Source organism: Nicrophorus vespilloides, unplaced genomic scaffold (assembly GCF_001412225.1).
Source record: "Nicrophorus vespilloides isolate i.1.1-1 unplaced genomic scaffold, Nicve_v1.0, whole genome shotgun sequence".
In the NCBI taxonomy this organism is placed as follows: Eukaryota; Metazoa; Arthropoda; class Insecta; order Coleoptera; family Silphidae; genus Nicrophorus; species Nicrophorus vespilloides.
Window position 1 is genome coordinate 489,282 of NW_017099643.1, and position 15,714 is coordinate 504,995.

At 26.3% G+C, this 15,714-nt stretch overlaps 1 protein-coding gene across 1 annotated transcript; it reads left to right on the plus strand.

The window, feature by feature from the left end:
* Window positions 1-1,659: 1,659 nt before the first annotated feature.
* LOC108564953 lies at window positions 1,660-15,451 on the plus strand. Its single transcript, XM_017924158.1, has 2 exons — window positions 1,660-2,063; window positions 14,744-15,451. The coding sequence occupies exons 1-2, from the start codon at window positions 1,853-1,855 to the stop codon at window positions 15,412-15,414; spliced, it is 882 nt and encodes a 293-aa protein (XP_017779647.1). The 5' UTR covers window positions 1,660-1,852; the 3' UTR covers window positions 15,415-15,451.
* Window positions 15,452-15,714: the final 263 nt, after the last annotated feature.

Genomic DNA, 15,714 nt, shown 5'->3' on the forward strand with positions numbered 1-15,714 from the left:
ATATAATTATTTATATTAAAAGATAATAATTTACAGTTACTAAAAGCTCATATTTATATTATTTCTTTATATTTAATAGACATTTTACAAAACTAAATGATTATGGATTAATAACATAATAATAGTAAAATAATATTTGTGTACAAAAGTATACAAAATTATTACAACTATATTGTGTATGAATCTAAAGTTATTTTTGTGTGGTTCAGAAATTTAGATTTTTTGTTGAAATAAAAATATTCATATGTTTTAAAAATAAAAGTATTTTGTAAATTATTTATTATTTTTTTTAATTATACTGAGTAAATTTGTCTTTTTACTATAAACATATAAATTATGGGTCGATAAACTTTTACACATTGCAATTTTGTTCACATACGTGACCTGGATTCAAAGGTTTACTCATTAACCGTAAATATTGAATTAAATCGTGTCTTGCATCAACGAAAATTATATGTTCATATTTCATTAATATCATCTATTACTTTATAATAAACATATATTTTTATTAATAATTATATTAACTTAGGTACATTACATTACATAACAATTCCAATAGTATTAAGAATTATAAATTACTGTATCAATTTGTCAATTTATATATTTAAAATACATTAGTATTTCATTGTTAATATATAAATATTAAACATAAAATTTCTATCAGAAAATAGCTTCATATTTATATTTAAACTATAAATATTCTCATTACAGTTTTATTTTAATTTACAAAAGTATAAGAAAAATTACTTAAGAATCAATAAAAATAATTCAATTTGTATAATTAAAACAATCAATGGATATTTTTTTTAATAAAAATCAATTAAGCATTTTTTCTTATGTTACGTATTACAAATTAATTCCTTCTCAAAAGATAACGTTACAAATTAGCAACTCTTATACTAATATAAAATATCTTGCAATATCGTTTAAGAGTATAATTATTTGAAATTACAAAATAAAAAGACTTCCAACAAGACCCAGACAGGATGCCTTTCAAGGCATTGATAGCAAAACGGCTTATACAAGTCTACATCCAGACTATTTATTGGTCATGAAATTTTATATAATTCTTCTCCAAGGACATGAAGATTGCTACAAAGTAAGTTAAATATATAAAAAATTATTGTTCTTGCGGAATTTGAATGCATTTTATAATTGATTGAAACATTAATCTGTATTAAACATTATTATTCTATAAATATTTTTTTTTCTTTAGTAATATTTGAATTTATCTTCGAGAATGAAATATCTTATTGGAAAATATTAATTATTCTCTCTCAATCTCAATATTAATAAATATATATTATTAACTATATATACAATAATATTTTTATTAATTGAGTAAAAAAATATGTGACTAAAAATTTTGTTTTTAATAAAAATGTAACAGCAAATAATTTAATATTGTACAACGCTTTGTTCTTTGTAGTAATATTAATACTACACAGATTAAGTAAAATTTGTAGTACAAACGTGAAGAGGTTCCACAATTTCCCGGTGTTAATCAGCAATAAAAAATGTAAGTACTAGCTTCTACAAAATGATTAGCAATAAACACGATCAATTCGTAGTTGCAGCAAAGGAGCAGCGATAAAACAATAAAAGAATGAGGATCTGAAGAATGACGAAGGTTGCTCCTACCACATGAGCTCTCTCGAAGGAGTATAGCTGTCCGAGCTGAGCCTGCACGCCGTACTACTTACTACTCCTTGAACAGGCAAACACACTTTAGTCAGTACCGGAGTAGTAGTGTATACATTTCGATTCAGTTACATGCGTTACATGTGCGAGAAGTGGTAGCTTCTCATCCGTACGCAGCACGTGGTGCGAACCCCGACGAAACCGAATTATCATGACTTCCACCGGTCTGGCGCTGAAGATCTTCGGAGCAAACGTTCTAATAGCACTCGTCTGCTCCGCAGATCCACCTGGAGGTTTTTATACCACCAGATACGACCACATCGACGTCGAGAACATCCTCAATCAGAAGAGGCTTGTCTACTATTACGCTGCCTGTCTATTGGACAGAGGACCTTGCACTCCTCAGGGAATAGAGTTTAAAAGTAAGAAGCATATATATATTATTTTTTTACGACTTTCACTGCTTGCGTTTCTTTTTTTTATATTCTTCTATAGGTATGTCAATATCAACATTGTGTAACATATCATAATTTAAATATCAAATAATAGTACTTGGAAAAGCTAATCGATTTGTCTCTTGAGAAATACATAACTAACAACTACTAGGATAAACAAATATTTATGTTTCCATACTAATTATAAATAGAAAACAATGCATAAAATAGTAATGAAGATTTTAAGATATAATGGCAGTATCAATCAAAAAATATTTACATACAAATTAGAGTAAAATACAAATTTTTATATTAAGAAAACTAAAATTGTATGTGTATTTGTTAAAAGGTTTTTCACCTTTAGTTCATGTTTATTATTTGTTTAGACTTGTTACTTGCTTATTTAACCAAATATAACATTATTAATAAATAACAGGAACATCTTTAGCATGGTTCAACTGATAAAGCAGCGTCTATAGCAACAACTAATTAAATTTAAATAATTAATTATGTTACTAATATATGTAAATTGCTTTTAACCAATTCAATTTGTATCCTCAACATATGTTGCTTAACTTTAAAAAATGCTAAATATCAAGTACATGATAAACTCTATATTAACTATATATTAAAAATTAAATTTATTGAAACAGTTACAAAAATAAATAAGTAAAAATAATTTAAATAGTACCAAAAAAACTTTAGTTTATTGTCTTCCTAAGACAGATTACTGTAAAGCAAAGTGCTAATTAAAAATATACAAAAAGTATAAAATAATTATTATTATTAAACATCTTTATAGTCCTCAATTATGACCAAATTATTTCCGATCTAAAATATATATTATTAATATATATTGTGACTAATATCTTTTATTCAAATAACATAAGAATAAATATATTACATTAATTTGAAATGATTTAATTAGATTTAATTAAAGTTACTTATTATATAAATTGTCTAAAAATTCTGTTAACTTAGGAAAATAATGAATACATATTGCAAATTGAATCAATATGAAATTACTATCTTTGGAAATGATTAAGCAACAAAGCACAGTTTATGAAAATGGTGATTTTTGTGTTAGCTAATCGCAGTACTATGCAGTAAAATTAAATGCACGCAATGATGCAGTTACAATTAAATGTTATATAAGATGGGCATCCTTTTTCGCACCGTTAGTTTGCAGTCTTTTAATTTACGTTTCTAACACTTTTTTTTCTTCTTCTCTCATCCCGTATTCCGCGAAACTAGATTTAATTGTTTAATACATTTTATAATTGTTATTCATTTATTTATAAATATACGTTTTGTGGAATAACTTGCTCCGAATCCGGATATAATAAGTGCATTTAAATGTTTGATAATTGAAGAAGACACTTTTAATTTACATATTGAATAATTAGTATTGTTTATTGATCTTAACATTCATAATATTACATATAAATTATAGAATTTATGTAGTATTGAAATTTAAATTATTTTGTAATTATTTTCTCATAAACCAGTTTCTAAAATCGTTTTTTCAAGTGCCAAACATTTAATTTAATCTTTTTTTATATATCTATTTACACTGTAAACTTTGTATTTTCTTTATTTTCCTCATATTACACCTCACTCAATAAGTTCGTAGGATCGCTAATAAAACAACAACTTTTGGGCATTATTCGACTTTCTCTAACATTTCGATACCTTTCTTGAAGAACGATTTATCATTGGTCTCAAAATCACTTCTTCATTGGAGCCAAATCTCTTTCCCTTGAGCATTCTTTTCAGGTCTGCAAACAGGTATTAGTCGATGTGAGCCAGATCTGGAGAATACGGTGGATGGGCAAGGAATTCAAAGTGCATTTTTGCCATAGTTTTGATCGACTTGTGACACGATGCATTGTTTTGGTGAAAGAGCACTTTTTTCTTCTTCATTTGTGGTTGTTTTTTTTCGCAATTTCTTCCTTCGAACGCACCAATAACGCCATATTGATAGTTTTTCCTTTCTCAATGTAATAAATGAATAAAATTTCGTGCCTACCCCAAAATACGGAGGACAAAACCTTACCAGCTGACATTTGCGTTCACCCTTTGCTGTCCACTCAGCTGACGACCGATTTGATTCTGGAGTGTAGTGGTGGATCCAAGTTTCATCCATTGTTACATACCGCAAGAAAAAACCGTTTTATTTCGCTTGAACAGCTCTAAACAGCACTCGGAATCATCAACTCGTTATTTTTGGTCCACTTTAAGCAAACGCGGTACCCATTTCATATGTTCTTATGATCAAATGTTCATGCAAAATGATGAAACACTGCCTTTTGATATCATTAGGGTGTCAGCTATCTCACACAACTTTAATTTAATCGTCCAAATCCATTTAGTGGACTTTTTTATGTTTTCTGCAATAATTGTTGAACTTGGGCACCAGAGCGTTCAGCATTATTTGTGTCTTTACGACGGCGTTTAAAATCTGCAAACCACTTCTCTACCCTTTGTCTCAACGGAGAATAAGTTCCCATAATACTTATCAAGCCATTTCTTTGCTTGAACGGTATTTTTTTTTTCTTAAAAAAATACCGTTTTATCAACACACGAAATTCAGATTTTTCCATTGTTTTGAAAATTACAAAAGAAGCCTCACTAAAACCACTGTAACTTGTGAACTAAACGTCAGATTGCCATGAAATTTTGACCGGCGTCGTCTGAAAGTTGGTACTTCCCAAAAATCATATGGATTTGTCGATAACTTTATGTCATCCAACGAACTTATAACAACCCTACGAACAATAAATTTTCTAGAAAAAATATAATTTATCATGTAAATAATATGAATGCTTGGGATGTTTAGAATATAATTTTAATACTTTCAAGAAATAAAATATTTATTAATCTTTGAATGTTAAATATAATTTTCGAGAATTTCATTACAATTATTAAAATACCCAATGTACGGTAATTTAATAATTTTTATGACAAAATAATATGATCATAATATTAAATTTGCAATAAGCGAATGATAAGTAAAATTTATTTATGTTAGAAAATATATAATTTTTAGATATGTCAAAAACCAGATTTGATATAACCAAGTTATTATAGATTTATTCGAACACTTTAATATTTTTTTTTAAATATTGTTTATTAATTCAATATAAACAATTAAGATTTGAAGAGATGAAAATATTAAATGTTTATTTTAAATATTAATAATTATTTGATAATAATTAACACAAACTATTTTTTCAAATATTTTATTCATTTCTCGTTTCCTAAATTACACGTGCTTTATTCTTTTCATGGTCAATCTAAACTATGTTTTTGTTGTTTTGCATTGTTTCCAGTTAATAAATTATCCCGAATCAAGGAAATAACACAACATTATACGCATGACATAGATAAAATTTACCTATTAAACAACCTATATTATATAATATATAGTTTGTAAACTTTATATACATATCGATTTGATTTTTCCAAAAAATATGCAATATAATAAATAGGGAAAAAAAACAATAATTCCATGTTATGGCCTTGATTTTTTCTCTACAAAATTGTAGATAAATCTCTGTAAATGTTAGTTTTATTTAATTTTATTTATTATTTTAAAAGAAACAAAGCTAAATTATATTTAATAATTGGATAATAATGAGAGAGAGAAAAAACATTTCTATTGTCAATTAACAATGACACAGCAATGATTGCATGATGTGAGGTTGTATAATATTTATAATTAATGGCAATAAATGTGCTTTGACCCCAAACGAAGTTAATAAATAATAGGATTTACAAAGTATTCCAAAGAAAGTTTCAAGTTCAATATGTTAATAATATTACTCAATATTATTGAATGGAAATTTATAGTTAGGATTTAATAAATTTTTGATACGCAGTATTAATATTTTTTGTTATTATTATTACAGTTCGGTATGCAAATCGATTGAATGTTTAACGGTGATAAACATTTCCATAGCCGTTTCGGCTTTTGACCTACTGACTTTTTAGTCTTTTATAATTTATGTTTATGCGTCAAATGCTCGTCATTTTTTTTTCATTGTCAATGTAAAAATAGAAGGTTAGTTGTTTATGAGAAAAGCAAGCATGCATTGTATACTTAATTGTAAATTTTACTAAAGATATGTAAAAAAAATATATAAGAAAATATTAATCTACAATAGTATAAGTCGTATAGATTTAATGTTTAATAGTTTCATAACAATGTCAGATTCAAAGAAAATTCAATTAGTTCAGTTGCTTTGATTGGACCAATTGACACATATTTTAATTTCCATTCTCAAAGACTGCATTGAAAATATATATAGCAATACTTTGAATAGACTAGCTTCGTTTAGTCCGGATTCTATATAGTCAGGGATAAAAATATCAAAACAAACTAAATTTTAATTGAGTAATATAAATTCTAAAAAATATTGGAAACATTATTTTTTTACATAAATGTTCGTGTTTTTTTCTTTATACAATCAAGTCAAGTCTTTTTGTGTGGTTTATTTCTATTGTATTAAGTTGCTCAGTATGTTCGGTTTCAAACAGTCCGGAATTAACCGGACTATACAAGTTATTGATACATTATTAATATAGTTAATAAACTTGGATATTTCACTTCTTGTATACTTTAATTACATTCTGTAATCCAAAATGTATTTATAATCTATTATATTTTGAATTAAAATTGTGAAGGAAATAGTAAATCTTGTAGTTTATTACGCTTCATTTGTTGAGTTATGATGTCGTTTTTAAATAAATTAACATCTTATGTATTTATTTATTGTTTAAATTTCAATATTGTAATGTTTTTTAGTTCTATACTCAATTTGTTTTTTTGTTTCTTAAGATATTTTATATAATTGATTAAAACGTTTTTGGAGTCACACTGATATTTTTTTTTAATTTATGTGATATTTTAATATTTCCAGAAAATATTACTATTTTTATAATAATAATGTTTATTACATCAGTCATACAAAAAAAACATGTATAGAAATAAAAAGAACAAAATAAATATATATATTTTTTATATTATTTCTGAATACAATTGAAAAGAAATTATGTTTAGAAAACTGTCAGTTTGCAAAGTTATGCTTATTAAATCCTTATACAATAAAAAAACTAATAGTTTCAACCAAAAATAACACTTGTTTATCACACACTATTACGTAACAAATGAGATAAACAAAATTTACATAAATTTATTTTTTTATATTTCAAGAGGAACTTAAATGCATCAAGAGTTTCAATCTGAGAATCTTCAAGGATTTTGATAATAGCACTTAAATCCGCATTCTTTAATAAATGGATATGATTTCACATGTCAGATATATTTTTGCATATTATTTTAGCTAATACTGATTTCTTACAAATATACCTGTACCTTGCATAGTCTGGCTCCAATCAGTCCGGATTTTCTATAATCTAATATGAAAATTTAAAAATAAACTAAATTTTAATACAACAAAACAAAAGTAAATTCTAAAAAATTAGAACACAAAATTATTCTTTTAACTCTTTTATTTTAAATAATAATAATAATATTTATTAGTTATAATGCAACCAACGAGCTATCATCTTTTTTACTTTATGCTTTCTGTACAGTTTATTTTTATGTAGTTTTAAAGTCCTCTATTAGTCCGCATATGACTGTATTTTAAAATAAACTTAGGACAAATTTAAGAATATACTGTTCCACATAATTAATTATTCATTTCCGAACGTTCATGTATATAATATTTATTTATGTCGTCAATTGTATGAATCAAAAAACCAAACTATAAATGCTAGAAAGAATTCTTCGTATTTATTCGGACAATTTAAACTAAGAACGTACAACATACGTGACTCTTATATCATTTCGATCATGTTTTGCAGAAATCTAGAAATCAACTTTTTTTGTAAAGAGTTATATAAAAAAACATAACGTACATACATAATGATTAATTATTTTCTTATCAATAAAATAACTATTTTACATGTAATACAAAATTTGTGAATTTTTTTTTGCTAATATAATATGTTATAGTCAAAACTTTTATGACTACACTTTTCTACAAATTATTTTCATTTCAAATATAAAATGCGATGTAAACCTAATTCGTATGCATTCAATTTTCTTTGTACATATTGTTAAAACTAAGTGAAATTTATTACGAAATTTATCTATTTACATTGTTTATTGATATTTGACATCTTACCAAAGCTATGCAACATGTGCCTTCAACTATGAATAAACAGAACGAATCTCTATTAAAATGAGTACAGCGATATCTCGCATAGTGCGGTTCTGCCAATAACCCGGACTATTTGATATTGGACTAATCAACTATAAATGCAATAAAAAATCATTTTATGTACTAATATTTTAGAATTAATATTATTACAATAATGTTATGACATTTTAACTAATCTAATATTATACAATACCATGTATATACTATGGAAATCTCCTAATTAACTAATTTAATTAATTATATCTTAATCTTAATTAATCTATCAAACATTTTGGAAGAAATTAAGTACCCAGGTTAAACAAATAATCTTATCTAAAAATATAAGAAACCCGTTAATTAAATCTAACGCTACCTGAGCTGAATGTCAATAACACAGTAGGTTTTTTATTATCATATGTTTTTGTACAAATGAGGCTACACACTACATACATTATAGAATCGCGAAAATCAGGAACGAAAACTTTCATGAAATTTGCCACCTTTCACATTCCATACTGCCTGCATCCAATCTCTTTTTAATTGTAAATTATGAGAAAATCTCAAATTATTAAGAAACTTCTGTAATAATTATGTAATAATAATTCAATTAATTAATCAAAATAATTAATCAATTAATACAAACTTGTAAGAATTAAAGTTCATAAACATTACAAATTAGAAAAACTTTAGTGAAAATAATTCTACCTACAATATCTTATTTTATTAACCCTTTAATGACCTTATCCGAGTTAACTCGTTTTCCGCATACCCTAGTAAATACAAATGTACAAATGGGACGCAGTGTCTGTTGAGTCCAATTTGTGAATTGAGTATATCGTTGTTCATCGATGAGAGTGCATGCTATTATAATTAGTTTAGTTTATATTTTTTTAGTAACTTAGTTTTGCAATTTTCTAATAAAAAATAGTTAATGTTTTGTGCATTAAAACATATGAAAGAAAAAAATAAGAAAATGCTAAATAAATTATTTTTATTGATAATTTCTTCAATATTACTAATTAAGTTATAAAACGTTTCAAGATTAAATAAAAGTAAATATTAATAAATTTGATGCAAAACCCCTACAATTACAAAACTAGTTTTGCAAATAAAAAAGTAACTAAATTTATATATTTCTTTATTTTTACATAACTCTTAAAAAAATTATTATTATTTAGCATCCATTTTTATTTACAAACTATTTTATAAGAAAAATATTCAGAAAATTCAATAATAAAATGAACTAATGATTAATTAGAATATCTCATTATAAAATTTCCTATATATTTTTTTTTTCAGTTCATTAACTTTTATAATTATTAACTTTCTTGATAAATTGAATATCAATTACATTTGTATTTTTTCATAAAAGAACTTCCGAGTGACATTCACTCTAGAAATCGTAGTGCAACACGCATTCGTTTTCTATTTTCCAACCAAGTAATTCGCATTGACATTCACTTCATAAGAAGTGAAGTGACTACAAAAAAAACACTCGGATATTACATATTTCATTACCTTCACTCGCATTATCTTAATATGTAACATCAAAAAAATAATTCACTTTTAAAAGTATATAATTAAAAAAAATAACAAAAAATAATAATTATATTAAAATATTGGTATCCCCGACTTACGAACTAGTTCCATTCCAAAAGGGTTGTTTGTAAGTCGAATTTGTTCGTAAGTTGGGGAATTTTAAAACATACATATCTTACCACACCTTATCATGGTTTTTACTTTTATATATGTTAAATTCAGTATTACTGACTGCATAAATTTGAAAAAGTTAGAGAATTTTGTTCGTAAGTCGGGAGATACCTGCATATTATTCGATTATTTTCTATATACACTTCGATCAATGCGGATTCATTATAGACCGGTTTGAAAATTTCAAAACAAATAACATTTTAATTCAACAAAATAAATACACACAACTATTCAAATAGCGACGGGACCGAAAACACGCACTATGCGAGGAATTACTGTACATTATTATTAAATTTTCGTGACTTTACAAATAATTTGTAAATTGCAATTATTAAGCATTGCACAAATCCAATGAAAATCTGCAATTATAATGCAATATAAAATCGTTAAATGTTAATTGCATTAGTGGAAACTGAAGGATGAGGCAATATTACATTATTATGAATGTTGAAACCTGTAATACGACAATATTTCTATTGTATATGAATACATAACTTACATTAACATACTTTGAGTAATAAATAAGACTAAAAAAGTTAAAAAAAAAACATAATTAGAAATTAATTAAAATCAGATTTTATATTTAAAAATAGTTTTAAGCAAACTTTGGAATAATTTTTTATAGTAATAATGTTTCTATTGCATCTAAACTAATATATAGACAATTTTTAAGCAGATATTTACCAAATAACAGATTTTTTTTCAAATCAAAATAAATAATTAGCGAAAAAACAAGCAGGAACAACCTAAGGCAGGTATGCCAAAAATTGAACCTTGAGATGTTAATCAATCCTGATTTTATTTTGACCACTTTTTTGTGTTTGTTTGTACTTTTCCAATCCGGTCAAGCTTTCAAATCTGCTTCATTTCTATGCTATTTTATTGCATGACATTGAGAGGTAGGAATTCGACGAAATTACATAACGCCGCTCAATTTCATGAACCGACAGAATAAAGATGATGGATGAGTTGTTACATTTGATTGCATACGATTTCATACTGAACTACGAACAAATTGTAAGTAATAAAGTCAAGGTTTAACATCGTCGAGTATCAATATCTTGATTTGAGTCGAGGTTAATTCGTTTTTGTCATATTTCTTTAGAGTTATGACGTTAACAAATCAAATTGTAACTTGCTCAAAGATGACAAGAAAAATGTAGATCAAACTCAATTATTTATTGTTGCTTGAGCTACTGAGAAAGTTGTAAAAACTCATTGTAGCATTCTTATGTCATTAATCTGTAACAGAGCATGATAATTTTTGTAATTGAAAAAAAAAAGAAGTTTTTATTGAAAATTAATATTCCAAGTAGATAGACTAGACGTATTTTAATAAGATGAAGTCATCGAATTTAAATTCTATAGTCAAATCTTTACCACATTTCCGCATCGAGTCCAAAGTTTAAAAAATAACTATACTTATCATGAAGAATTCTTTGTAATTGATGATTGATTGATTCATTGATGATTTATAGTGATATGTTGTGTGATATACAACAGTTAGTGAAATTTTTATTTTAGTTCAAATACTATTACAGTTGCTTTGGCAAAGTGCAAATTGGTAAAGTAATTATAAGAATGACGAAATGCTGGCGCGACGGTGACTACGTCTAGGTATTAAACTGTTCCTATTCAATGTTCACTAATTAATAGTATCCGCAGGTACACACGGTCAGGCAAGCAAATGAAAAAAACAGAGATGGAGAAAGAATAATGAAGTGCTTTGAAATGCACGTACACAAAATGCGGAACTTAATGGACGGGATCCGCACGATTCGTTTAAAGAGAAAGTTATTTACTCTTGCACACTTCCGATTTACACATTTCCCAAATAAAATTGTAAGCAACACATACATTCAAAAGATTTACAATTACAACTTTAACTAAAACTATAAAAAAAATATAGTCTAACATCTGACAAGAAAATAATTAAAAAAAACTTCGGTTTCCGAACAGAATTTCTCCAAACTTGTCACGCCATCAACTAACCTCCGTACATATAAAGTAAAGTTAAATAAGTAACAAAATCAACTATAACAATAAATACAATCTATAACTTTGGAATTACAGTCGAAACTAGGATAAACAAATCTAAAATAAACCCCGGTTTCTGAACAGAATTCCTAACTCACTTAGTTTGTATTTTATTTTATAAATTTTCTAAATTAGCAAACATCTGGGCAAAAATTTATTATCCAACTTTAATTTATATAGATAAAAATTGGTTTCGGTTTACGAACAGTTAGGTTTTTAATTAGCTTTTATTGAACTAGTTGTGTGCTTAACCGTAATATTAGAGGCAATAATTATATTAGAACTTAGTAATAAAATTAGGTAGTACTTTCGGTTTACAAACAATTCGATTTTTAATCAGTCTTTAGCAAACGAATTACATTAGACATTGTAAAGTTGCTTACATTTTACTGCAAGCAATGAAAACGAAAAAAAGGTTAATTTTGTAATAATTATTATTATACGGTTTGCCTTGACTGGGTCTTAAATACACGTGAAATTGTAGTACAAAAAAAGTAATTTTCGTGCGCGAAATGAGATAGGAAGAAAACAAAACATTACCGTTAACATCCTGAAATCTATTTACTCCACAGTGCACCGACCATTATTTGTTATTTTTTCCTTGAATTTCTTGTAAGGATGTTAAATCAACGAAGGACGACGGTCTGGTCAAGTTTATCAAGAACCATTTATTTTTACATTTATAATTTGTTAGTCTTGGATTTGCCTCATTTTAACTTGAACTTTTTAGATTAGTCATATTTTAGAATGAAGGACTACATTTTTCCACAATGACAATAAGTGATGTTGAAAATTGAATCTATATATATGAATTGAATAAAATATTTCTATCAGTTCTCACAATTTTTGAAATTTTATTTTAAAATTAAAGAAAATACCTAAATCATTTGTATTTTGATTAATATAATAATTTAATTTGGTACAAATTATTGAAAGGATCAATTGTAAAGCTAAGAAGTTTCATTGATGCTCCAAAATAAAACAAGATCAGATTCAGTTTAGCAATCTTTCTATACAAATAGTAATAAATATAACTTGATTACATACATTTTTAACATGCTTTGATATAACGCAATTTCCATTCAGAAATGTTCTTAGTTTTTATATTCAATAGATTATCAATAATTAAGGACATATAAAAAGGTTATTATGAACAAACTTCAAGTATAATTACGAAATTCTACAAATATTCCTATTATCCTGACAATATCTATTGTATTTTTGTTGTAAACAATATTTTAGTGATTATAAAAGTAATTTTGTGTGTGAATAGAATTATAATCACCTGAGAAAAACGTTCTTAATTTCTAACTATAAAATTATGTTTTTTTCTTACAAATTTACAAATATGCAACTTACATTTTCTGTAGATTTCTTTCCTTTCCGTCACTTTCACCGAGTCTTCAGTTATACCATATTGCAGAATCACAACAGCATTTCATCTTTTTGTTAAATTGATGCAATTTTATATCGAAAACAATATACTTTATAAACTGGTTTTACATATCAAACATTCAGTTTGTCACATATTTTCTCTTCATATTACAGATAACAGTGACATATCTAAACTACTTGATAAAATTGTAAATCATTTATTTTCACAACATCAATTCAATCTTTAATTATCATAATCAGGTTTGCCTAATATTACGTTGCTAGTTTCTACAATGTCAAATTTGTTTATTAAACAAAATTCAGTTTCTTTCAATGTCCATCAAGTAATTTATATATATAATTTCCTAAAAAAATAAGAAAACAATATTAACTTATAATACCAAATATGGTAAACCTATTACAGCGTTGTAATAGTTTTGATTTGAGGCCGAAGATAATCAATTCCTTAATAAGAATGTTAAGAATGAATACATTCCTGACCAGAATATAGACATCAATAACTATATTTGAACATACTAAGTAAATTATGTTTATTTCCATTAGAATTTGTTATTGAAACTTAGATAAGTAGCGTTTGTTTCCTAACGAGTATAAAGATCGCGGAAATTCCAATGTCAACTGGGAACAAAGCAAAGACTTATTAAATCAAATCTTGGTGATTTATGCGTAAATTATATACTATCATCATAATAACTATTGTTGCTTGATTTGCCGCATTTGAAACGCAAACGTACGAACAGAAGTACATGTAATTTAATATGCTATATTCCAGTAAAATACAAAAAATAGGAATAAGTATTTTACTTAAAATTGATATAAATTATTGCTTCAAAAAATGAAAAGTATTAATGGAAATAATAACTATGAAATAGTTTTCACTTTTTTTATTTTTTATTTCACTTAGAATATAGTTTCTTAATATTCTTTTCCTTTGTTTCGTTATAAGACGAGAAGAATATAAGAGTTTTGTAATCTCATTATGGAAGTAACACGTTCTGTTTTAAATATGGCAATACAAAATTCTGAAATTACGTGATTCGCTTATAATTTTTAAATAGTTTTTATTATGAGAATGTTAATCAAATATTCATAAGAATATTATTGTTATAGCGTGTATTAACATAAAAAAATAAGATATTCATTAAAATTGTTAAGAAAATTTACCATTTATCTATGAAATATATACACTTACTGTAAATAATGTATATTATGTTAAATAAGTTACTTTCTCTTGTCCTTCTATCACGTTGCTGATCAATAGTATTAATCTTTGCATTCAATAAATGAAACATTCTAACAACGATTTTCTTGTTTAAGGAATTCTACCCGAAGCTCTCCGAACCAATTGTTTAAGATGCACGGAGAAACAGAGGTTTGTTACGATGAAGAGCATAAAGAGGTTGAAGAAAGAGTACCCTGATGTTTGGGGACAATTGGCCGAAATCTGGGATCCAACCGGAGAATATTTCGTCCAGTTGGAAGAATCTGTGAATAAGAGAAACAATAAAGTGCCGGAAGCTGCGATTCTATCAAATAGAATTGGTTCGGAAAATGAGGTTACTGCCTCTATTACAGAAAGAGTGGTAACTACAACTACGAAAGCTACGACGACTACAACTCCGAAACCGAAGATAACTACGACGACAACAGAAAGGACAACTACCACGAAGAGAACCTCCTCGCCGACTGCCAAACGAAGTGTTCCGACCACCAAGAGGATAACGACTACGACGACTTTGAAAATGCTTTCTTCGAAAGAACCATCGACGACGATCAAGAAGATCATCGGAATATCTTACAATTATGATTTTGCTGCCACCACGAAGCCTGTAATAAGACCCCAACAGCCAGTTGCCGGTTTCAATATCGTTTTGAGAGGAGTTAATAATATAATTGCACCGATAACAGATATCGCTGGGAAGGTGATCACAGCCGGAACGGATTTGGCTAGTATGGTGTTGGATGTCTTGGGGGTCAGAAGAAATTAAGTTTTCAATTTTTATAATTTTGAATCGTGATATCTTTTACTTTATATTATTTATTGAATTTACTTTTATTGTATATGTACTTGCTTTTTTTTGTTTACGAATAAATACGTTTTACCTACTACGATTTTGATACGATATTTATATTAATTACTCTAAACAAATGAAACGCAATAAACTAAATTGGTGGTTTCTACATAATAATTCTATTTGGTAACAGTTGATTTATTTAATCACTTTTCTTTAAATTCTTCGGAACTAATTACAATGCATTTATAATTAATTTTAACTATATATCATTAC